At 48.5% G+C, this 10841-nt stretch overlaps 1 protein-coding gene across 1 annotated transcript in view; it reads left to right on the forward strand.

Annotated features, from left to right (window-relative positions):
• Window positions 1–8493, forward strand: part of LOC142568391 (uncharacterized) — a 92319-nt gene extending 83826 nt beyond the window's left edge. The window contains exons 3-4 of the mRNA XM_075678388.1: window positions 5364–5529; window positions 7867–8493. Coding sequence (XP_075534503.1) covers window positions 5364–5529; window positions 7867–8051 — 351 coding nt within the window. The 3' untranslated portion in view covers window positions 8052–8493. The remainder of the gene's footprint in view (window positions 1–5363; window positions 5530–7866) is intronic.
• Window positions 8494–10841: the final 2348 nt, after the last annotated feature.

Here is a 10841-nt window from a genome sequence, read left to right on the forward strand (position 1 = left end):
CTGGTTATGTCCAGATGTGGTCTCGTAACGACCAAACCTCGAGCAAAGTATTAGTTTGTATACGTCACGACCTGGTGTATTTCAGACATGACGTCCCAACGCATACTACTAATGATTACGTATGCCTCACCATAAAATACAGATGTCGCACGGTTACAGTGATTGGAGGATATATCCACCCAAGAGCGAGGATCGATTGCTCGCAACTGATGTCTCTGCTGCAAGCATCGCAAGGCCCTCATATTGTGATTGGTGACTTTAACGCGCACCATCCCCTGTGGGGTAGCACTTCGATGAATTCTCGTGGCAAATATTTGGCTGACTTTATGTGCAGTCGGGGACTAAATGTGCTCAATGACGGGTCTCCTACATTTATTCGTGGCACGTCCTACAGCAGTTGTCTTGACCTAACGTTTGTATCAAGGAGCCTTCTGTCTTCAGCATCCTGGTCGACGGATCTAGAGACTCATGGTAGCGACCACCTCCCCACTTACGTTCACTTTAGCTGGTTTCGCCGTTCAGCCTCACGTTGCATTCGTCAAACAGACTGGATTGCATTTAAGACCTCTGTCGACACCGCCTGTCAGAGTATGACATCTCCATCCGAAATAGAGGACATCATTGCCTCTACCCTGCGGGACAAAACTAGAGAAGTCAGCATACCGAGGCGCAGGTCATCGGTCGACATACAATATGAGGCCCTTCGTGCGATCCGTCGCCGCGCAGAACGGCGATACAGAAGAACAAAGTCACCGTTCGATCTTTCGAGCAGTCGCCGAGCTCAACGACATGTTCTTCGACATCTGGAGAAGCTTGACAGACAGCGTTGGAGGGCTTTCTGTGGATCCCTAGATCCAAGACAGCCTCTATCTAAGATATGGCGGGTCATACGAAGTCTCCAGGCAACTCCACAACAAAGACACCCATTCCATGCGGTGGCTCTACATCAACGCCGGACCGAATTGGAGGTAGCAGAGGACTACTGTAAACTGATTGTGGACGCATCTAATGCAGTGACTTCATCCCTTGTCACCATCGCACCCCCGTCACCTGATGAGCGGCTCGAAGTACCGTTTACGATGCAAGAGCTTGACGCTGCGCTTTCAGTTTCTCGACGCTCCTCGGCACCAGGACCAGACGGAATCACGTACGCTGCACTCTGCCATCTTGGCACCGAATCACGACGTCTTCTCCTATCTTTTTATAATACGACGTGGGAGAAAGGAAATGTTCCAGATGGTTGGAAATGCAGTCGCGTTGTAGCGCTGCTTAAACCGGGAAAGTGCCCCAACGAGCTTTCCTCCTACAGACCGATCGCCTTAGCCAGTTGCGTCGGCAAAGTAATGGAAAGAATGGTTTTGTCAAGACTGGAATGGTTTCTAGAGAGAAATAATTGCTTTCCTGATTTTATGCATGGATTTAGAAGAGGCCGTTCTTCGATTGACGGAGTTATCGACTTGGTCTCCACTGTTGAACAGGAAAGAAGTCGACGTCGGTTAGTTGGAGCTGTCTTTCTGGATATTAAGGGTGCATACGACAATGTACTCCATTATGCAATCCTTGATGCACTGGAAGATTTAGACATCGGTGGCCGACTATATACATGGATTGTTAGCTACCTCAGTGGCCGCACGGTGTATATGTCGACAAGTGATGGCGACACCGGACAGTACCATATACATCGAGGTGTTCCACAAGGGGGAGTTCTCAGTCCAACTCTTTTCAATGTTGCATTGATTGGCCTTGCATCCGAACTTCCTAGCACGGTAAAGATTAGCACATATGCCGACGACATATGCATATGGGCATCTGGAGCCACCCGTCCCCAAATGCGTGCTAGGCTTCAACGTGCAGTGACAATCACAGCTAAGTATCTTCGGCGTCAAGGCCTCCGACTCTCAACTGAAAAATGTTCTGTGATTACGTTCACGCGAAAACGAATGACCAGGTATCCGATCATTGTTGACGGCGTAGCGATACCTACGGTTACACACCACAGATTCCTTGGCTTAGTCATAGACCGGGGATCATCTTGGTCAAGACACGTCGCCGCACTGAAGTCAAAGCTGAAGACTTTTGTTCACGTCCTTCGCGTCGTGGCAGCAACAAGATGGGGCCCCTCGGAGTCGTCATTACTCCAATTGTACCGAGCACTATTCGTAGGGTATATACGGTACAGCATGCCGGCGCTCTCAAGCATGGGACTTAGTTGTGTGCGCGCGCTGGAGAGCATTCAAGCTCAGGCATTGCGCACATGTTTGGGCCTCCCACGATGCACGTCAACCAATGGAACAATAGCGGAAGCTCGTGCTTGTCCTATTCGGGTGTACTTGCTCTGCGAACCTCTTCGAATGTACCTCCGCGTGTTGACCCGACACAGGCACCATCCTCTGTCATCGCTCCCTACCACACACCCAGGTTCCAGCTTTTCAATGACTATATCGCGGCATCAGAGTGTTTTGCCGTCGAGATTCTCTCCCGCCTGTATTCCGAGAACACCCCCGTGGGTTCTGCCTAAACCTGTCGTTACATTGCAGATCCCTGGAATTACTAAAAAGTCTTTCGTTGCATCTATTGGCCTCAGGCAACTCACCCTGTTGCACATTTCTACAGAGTACGGAGATTCTGTACATGTGTATACCGATGGCTCTGTCACACCATATGCCTCCACTGCAGCCTTCGTCATTCCACATATGATCATCGCTCGCCGGTTTAAACTAGACCATAGCTCAACATCAACTGCCGCAGAACTTGTTGCTATCCGGGAAGCACTTCGATTTCTCTCCGAGGAGCGTCCTCACGCATGGACGATATTCTGCGATTGCAAGCCAGCTCTGCAAACGATTGACTGTGTCCTCAGACGGGGCCCGTATTATTCTATGGCTATAGAAATTACAGAGTGTCTCGACCACGCAACTAGAAATGGCCACAATGTCACCTTTCAGTGGATACCGTCACACTGTGGCGTGATAGGGAACGAACAGGCAGACGCTGAAGCAAAAACTGCTTTAGATAATGCTTGTGAAGTACGCATTCCGTTCTCACGAACAGACACAAACGCCCTACTTCGTCGCGTAAACCACAACTCTACGTTGGAACACTGGGCCCAACCTGATCGACGACACAAGCGATTACACAAATGGGACCAAGAAATGCGATTTCGTATGCCTCAAAAGTTCAATAGAAACCACACGAGCATGGTGCACCGGATTCGCCTTGGTGTCGCATTCACCAACCGTTATAGAAATATGATAGGTGCCAGTGATACTAGCCCAAACTGTGAATGCTGTGAGGTGCCAGAAACACTTGAACATATATTTTGCGTGTGTCCCGCGTACGCGCAAGAACGACAGCAACTTGTCTCTTCCATAGCAAACATCCATGAGAGACCGCTATCGGACGAGTTTCTTTTAGGTCCTTGGCCTAATGCAACCAGCGCAGCCCTGGTCACAAGAGCCGCTGTAGCTTTTCTCCAAGCCACTGGGCTGGACGCACGCCTTTAGAGATACCACAACTCTGTGAATTTGTATATACGCATCTCTTCCTTATACCATCATCATTCATCAGCCCTTTCCCTCCCCGTCCCTTTTCCCCAGAGTAGAGTAGCAGGCCAGAGCAAGTTATAGCTCAGGCCGACCTCTCTGCCTTTCTGTAAATAAATTTCTCTCTCTCTCTGAATTTGATTTAGGCAAGTCTGGTCAGGATTACAGTGGCAGATGTAGAGCTGGTGGAGGAGACCAATCTATCGGTGGAAGTTTGCATTCTCTTTCTCTACTCGTCGTTCAATGACAGCTTAACTGCTACAACAACAACGACGACGACGACAACAACAACAACAACAACAACTACTACTACTACTACTACTACTATTACTACTATTACTACTACTACTACTACTACTACTACTACTACTACTACTACTACTACTACTACTACTACTACTACTACTACTGCTGCTGCTGCTGCTGCTGCTACTGCTGCTGCTGCTGCTGCTGCTGCTACAACTACTACTACTCGCTATTGGCGTGACAGTTTGTTAAAGTTGACCAGCAGAATTACCTCGGTATAACCCTAACGACCAAGCTGAACAGGGATTTACACATTCCCAACATCACTGGAAAAGCATTGCATAAAATTTTTTTCTTAAAAAAGTGCTTACGGCTAGCCACAGCACAAGCTTAACTACTAGCTTACACAGCCTTTGTGAAACCAATTTTAGAGTACGCTAATATCGCTTGGTTTCCGCATGTACTACCTAACACGTATTAACTGGAAGACGCCCAAAAGAAGGCTGTCAGGTTCATCCATAACAAGCTATACACGCCATGATTCGCCCGCCAACCTTTCAGCACACTCGAGGCTTGCCACGCTCTCAACCAGAGCGAAACACGCTCACTTAAAATGTGTGCATCGATGAATTCATAGTTTGTATAAGAATGACTAATCAAAATATATGTCCTTTCCACAATCTCGGACTTCACGTCAATCATTCCCTTGCTCCTTGATTGAGTTCAGTAGTCATAATGGCACTTTCAAATATTCATTTTTAGCATCGTTGTCGGGCGAATCCTCGGCTTAGTCGGCTTCCATGCTTGAGTTGTCCGTTTCCTCGCTATTGTCGTCCAAGATCGTACGGCGCGGGCCTTCCTTGTAAGACGCCACTTAGCCAACACGTTCATAAAGATAACTTTTTTAGACTGCGACGAATACAATTCCCCTGGTCGAAATTCGGGTCGTCGATCCGAAGCTTGTCCGGCCCCCGTTGATCGCGTCTCCATCCTCCTCTGAGCCCTTTGTGTTGTATGACACGTATGAACTATACATGTGAGCAGGCCATCAAACATTCACCGCTCAACGGCATTCGGTTGGTGAGGCCGGCGTAATACTAGAGCGTATAAATGATGTTACGGAATTTTGAATACGATATTTCGATATCTTAGCATTAAAAGGACGAAAACACGCATAAAAACGGGCGTCAGCACCTACATTTTCATTCATATAGAAAGAAGAAAAATTAAATGGGCAGAATAGCTTCAACCTCATGAAGTATACGTAATGTCATGTTTGAAAACCAGAACCGTAAGAGTGCATATTGAATCCAAGATCAGATATTGTGCGGGCGTTATCTCGGATGCCATCGCACTTCACGTGACTAGCGCCTTCTAAAATTTTGGTTATAATGGAACGATATCTGCCTCGACTATGGCGAGGGTATACATGCTAGCGCTGCGGTGACGGGCTTCGTAGGAAAGAGTGACCGCGCGCCACAGAAAGGGGGGGGGGCACCGCAAGTATGCAAGGCGTGTTGCTAATAAGAATTGTGAGATCTGTTCATGCTCGCGCTTTCCACTGTGCGCGTGCAGGACCCGAGACTGGTGTTGCCATCGTCCGTCTATTTCAACTATGGTGGCTCCGTGGCGCAAATGGAGGAAGAGACGCGCAAGTGCGTCGGTGACGCGGGACTCGAGTGCATTGCGTGCGAAGTCATAGAGTGCACGTGGTTGATGCGAGACATTTGGCACATTTTTGGTAAGAGGTTTTCTTTTGCGCCAGCCTTTAGTAAAAAGAACAATTGCGTTAACCTCGGAAACAGCAGCAAGACTATCATAAAAAATTGATGCGCCTGGATGAACGCATCGGCATCGGCTTCGCGTTCTTTTCGTCTCGACTTAACATTACCCATGACTGTGAAACATGGGTATCACACGTATAACATACACGTACCTCTTTGTGTTGCTATTTTCGAAACTTACTTTGACTCTATCTTATCAACTGTTAATACCGCAGTATAATAATGCGAGCCGGTAAAGCCGATAATCGTGTCCAGCGCTACTAAATCACCCTGCCCGAAAACCAGTAGCTGCAGACATAATTTCGTGTTTTCAAACGTGTGTTAACCTGCACTTTTTGCTTTAGCTGATGACTTTTGTGGTGTATGTCGCTGGAGTCATCTCCCTGTTCTGTTGGCACAGGAAGAGTTCTTACCCAGGATGCGATACTGGGTGCGCCACCTAGCTGTGAACCGTCGTGCAGTCGTCGCGTCGTCATCGCCACACCCTACCGTCGACGTCATTACGTGGCTTTGCCATTCACCATCCTTCGGCCACCTATACCACTTATTTTGACAACGTTCGAGTTTTTCGCTTGATTGGTCACCCAAAAAGGTTGCCGTTTTTTGTTTGTTCTTGAAACGTTTGTTTTCCAGCAAAACAAGAACACGCAGCAGTATTACGCAAAGACACATTTGTCTTCCCAAGTAACCTTGCTTTCCAGACATACAGTATGTAGCATCAGTTATGCACATTCCTTTAAGAAATTTTTGCTGTGTGATATAAAAACCGAACGACAAAGTTCAAATATGCGAACATCCGAACATCAACCATGAGCCTAACAGGCATTAGATGTACAGTGACAGAGCGAAAAAAAATCAACACGATGACTCGATGCACTACTATGCCACCCCATATTCTCGGTGCTGAAATTGAAGGTATTTAAAGAGCGGTAGATAAGAACTGTAAACTAATACGTCGAGTCAATAACAACGCAAATATGATATATTGAATCTATTGCTTTGAGTGATCGCAAGAACACTATTTACTTTCTAACTTGCAGAAATAAGCTACAGAATGTACTGCACTGTATTCTAGCCTCGGGAAATTGCGATACTGGTATAATTTCTTATTTTAATTTATACACAGACAAAAATCGGAGGACACCTAAGCACTTCTCATGTGTTGTGCATGCGAAAGTATTAGTGTCCAACCGAACTCCGCTGAACGGTCCTTCGAGTATTGCGCTGCGAGTAATGTACCATAGCGGTACGTGTTGCCCGAGCCAGCAAGCAGCAGCAGCCTACGGTGCCAACGCCGCATGCCACCGACGTCCTGTGCGACGAGAGGCCGAGGGAGCAGCAGCGGCCGCCTAGGCCGGCAGGCGCGCGCAGCAACTAAGCCCAGTGGGGGTAAGGGTCGATTTACGCTCGAGCCGCCCATCGCCGCAAGCCGCACCGCATGCGTGCGGTCGCGCGAAAGATTGCACGTATCCAGCACTTGTGCACAAATTACCATTTACACTGTGTGCACAGTGTATACCTCACACATTGTAAACCGAAATTTGTGCCCAATTGTTTGAGACGTGCAATATTTCGCGCGACTGCACGCGTGCGGTGCGGCTTGCGGCGATGGGCGGCTCAAGCGCAAATCGGCCCTAAGAGAGAGATGCGGACCGCTCACCGGCTTCCGAGAGCGAGACGACAGCACCCGCACGAGCGCGTCACGCGATTGCCTTGCGGACAACAACCCGTCTTGCCCCGCGGCGTCGCGTCGCCGTATCTGATCCGTGGAGACGCACTGGTGACGTGGCGTCGCGGCGATGCCCTCTCCCCTCACCCGACACCGTTTCGCCCACTCTGCTTCGTCGAGGCGCGCTCGTGACGTGGCGTCGCAGCCAGTGGAAATATAGGCGCCGTTTCGTTGCTACAGACGCCAGCTTTTTCTCTCAATGCGCCATGTGATGCTTTCGCATTAGTAAACCCGAGAAGCTCTGGTGTCATGCTTGCAAACCGAGGCGCTGTAAATACAGCAGATTTCGCATTTGCCCCACATAGGGTGCTAAATTCTCTGCAACTTGCACTTGATGCGCCTTTTCGTTTTGTTGATACTCAAGAATAACAGTGGGCTACATAGGCTTAAAATATCGGGACGTTTTCTGTTCTGCATACAAGCCTATTGGTGTAGCCTACATCAAACGCCACGGCAGCATACATCCCTTAATTTTGTCATCGATATTCGAAATTTTCGCCGTTTCCGGCCAATTATCGACGAAAACAACCCATTTAACTACATTTTGTGGCCTTCATTGTTGCAGAAGTATACTCGGACTGCTTCTTGATCGGCGCTGACATGACGTCGAGTGACAAGAATGCCCTCAAGGCGGCCTACATCAAGCGCCTTCGGCCGCGGGTCAAGGAAACGACCCGTGGCTGCGAGATGAGCGTGGGAATCTACAGAGTCCATGCCACGCCACATCATCAAGCAGCTGCCGAGGACTAATTCCTGTTTCTCAGGGTTTATGCTAAATATAGCGTTGTCTAAGCGTTGTCTTGTCGTGACAAAAATTGCCGCATGAAGTGGGGGAGGTTGTTACAGTGGTGGCCCTGCTTTCCGTATTTGCGCACTTTAGGGCCCCGACAATGGAACGGCATACAAATCATAAAAACGAAAACCGACACGCACGAACAGGAAGTTAGACAGAACCTCTAATCGCAAAAGGACGGAAAGTTGGGCCCGTTGGTATGGTAACGCATTTTTACATTCTTTGGATATTTGATATTTAGACCATGTGATGTTTCATTGCTACGGTTTTTGCAGTCTTTTTTTTTTTATTGCGATAAAGACTTGCCCTTACAGTCAACGTCGAGTCTCGCTAATTTCGACTAGTTTGGCAGTCACTTACATATGTTGAATGTTTCAATAAAGATTTAGTTGAGAGTTAGCGCTTGTCCTGTCTGCTTCTAGTCTTCATCTGTGTCCCTTCGTGCTATAAACGAAAATTAAGATACTAGATGAATCGCACCATCAATACTGACATCCTCAATTATGTTATAAAGCGTAAGAACCCTGTGCTTCAGAGCATAAAAGAAGTGATATCATAGCAGCTGCGAGGGTACAGGGACAAATATCGCCCGACATGCCATATCCGGTGCGGCTGCCATGGCTCGCTTCTATTTTCTCCTAAACAACAACGACGACATAGTGGTGTCTTACAGGACCTGGCGCCCAAACATTATTTAAATGCATTCAGCATTATTTCGGAACTAACCGTGATTTACTTTGTCCAACTGCTTTTGTGGGCCGATCTCGAAGATAGATCTGACTAACCACAGCTCTAAAAAAATCATGACGATCTCACGCGCTGCGGGAATTGACGTAAGCGCAACTTTTTGAACTGTTTGCGTTGATTGATGATAATTGGTGGGGATGTTGACGGCAAATTTTCAAGTTCTTTAGCGTTTAGCGCAATACGAGGAGGGAGTTGGCGTTGAACGTTACCTTGCGTGCACGACTTGTTTTTGTCTACGTAGTAGACGGAATACGTAGCGAGACGTGTTTGCATGAGGCATTGTTGCGCGCCATTGTTCATAGCCTGCGAGAAGGTTAGCATTGATATTACCTCTCACGGATCATCGCATCGATAATTGTTGGGCTTTAAAAGAGCCCCGAACAAGCCCTCGGGTTTGGTTAAAAAACAGAGTCCGCGGATAGCATATACGCTGCTGTGAACATCTCAGCCAAATTTTACAGTCGTGCGCGGCGCGTACATCTTGCTAGCGGAGCGCGAAGTCTTACCTTTCTTTCAAACGCTCTCTTTTCAACAGAAGCCTGGTTCTTCTGGACGCTCTATTTCGTAATATAGCAGATTCCCATAAGCAACTGCTATTGGCCAATAGCTGACACCAATCAAGAAGGGCGTTTTGATAAGTTCGCTTCTTCCTACTGTTATCGTGTATATTTATTGACGCAGTTTAATAAACAGGCTGAAGTAAGCGAAAGTATATCTATATGCTTTCGAATTTTGATAATAATTTCGTACTTCTGGAAGAAGCCGACTATCGTCTGCTCGCGCTCGGCCGCCGCAGCCCACATTGCACTTTGGCCACTGTGCTTATCGGTGTCGTGGTCGTCGACTCTCGCTAATTTCGACTAGTTGTGAACGCTCAACTAATCTCGAAGCACGTGAGAGTTAAGGTCACGCCTGCCCACGCACGCCTGCCTGCGTGCGCTTACTCCGGCCTGGTTTGACAGACGCCTTGGCAGACTTCGCTTTGTATAATGATCGAGCTATTGATCTTCAAAATGCGCAAGTTGTATGTGGCTATACTGTCTGTCGGTCAAGCTAGTGCAGGACAAAGCCGGTCCGCGCTACGTAGCCCAGCCAGACGGGCGCATGTGAGCGCGAGCTCTAGCCGTGTCGTGCACAAAGCAAACGCTGCAGTTGCACACGTAGCTTGCGGTCTGCTACGTAGCGTAGATAGTGCTATCGCCGCGGGGAGCCGCGATGAGTCCACTGGATGAGCGCACTGCGGCTGGCTGAGGACACGTTTGGCTAGTGTTCCTGTATATAGAGGCACACTACGTTTGCCGCGTCGTAGGTGCCGAACTCGGAAATAGCGGCGTCTGCGTGACCGTCCAAAATCAAATTTGAACTGCGCGCCACGGTGACGTTCGGTAGGCGGAGCGTTGCGGGCGCATGCCCCGCTGCGCCGTAGCCTTCGCAGTGCAAGGCATTGAAGAAGGAGCGGAAGCACCGCGAAGGGGGTGTTTGATCGCCAATAACCCCGCTTCTGCTGAGAGCATCGAAGTACTTTTCTGGCAACAAAGTATTCCCTAAACAGCCTAATTTAACATCAAATGCTGTTCTCCACTTCGATAAGAAAGTGGTTCAGGGCCCCTTTCTGGGGCTTTACTTGCCACAACCGCAACCTGTTTGTGATCCTGTGGATTAATTTCGACCGCCTCAGGTTAGCTGATCTGCACCTAAATCTAAGTATACACGAGCGTTCTTGCATTTCGCCCCATTCGAAATGCTGCCGCCGCTCGTTGGGATCGAACCCGCGACCTCGAATGACGACATAGCCACTAAGCTATACCGCAACTGAGTGTTGATTTGCTGGGCGGCCGCTGGCGTGGTGTCGTTTTGACGCTGCGGTGCTTTAATGCGGCTTTGCGTCTGTACGCCCTGCGTCAGTTGTCCACTCCACAAATTATTCAAAGTAGGAGGAGGTATGACGATAAGTCCAAGTTAAATTAAGCGTTTGACAACTGATATAGGAAGTTTAGACG

The sequence above is a fragment of the Dermacentor variabilis genome, unplaced genomic scaffold, assembly GCF_050947875.1.
Source record: "Dermacentor variabilis isolate Ectoservices unplaced genomic scaffold, ASM5094787v1 scaffold_18, whole genome shotgun sequence".
Taxonomy (NCBI): Eukaryota; Metazoa; Arthropoda; class Arachnida; order Ixodida; family Ixodidae; genus Dermacentor; species Dermacentor variabilis.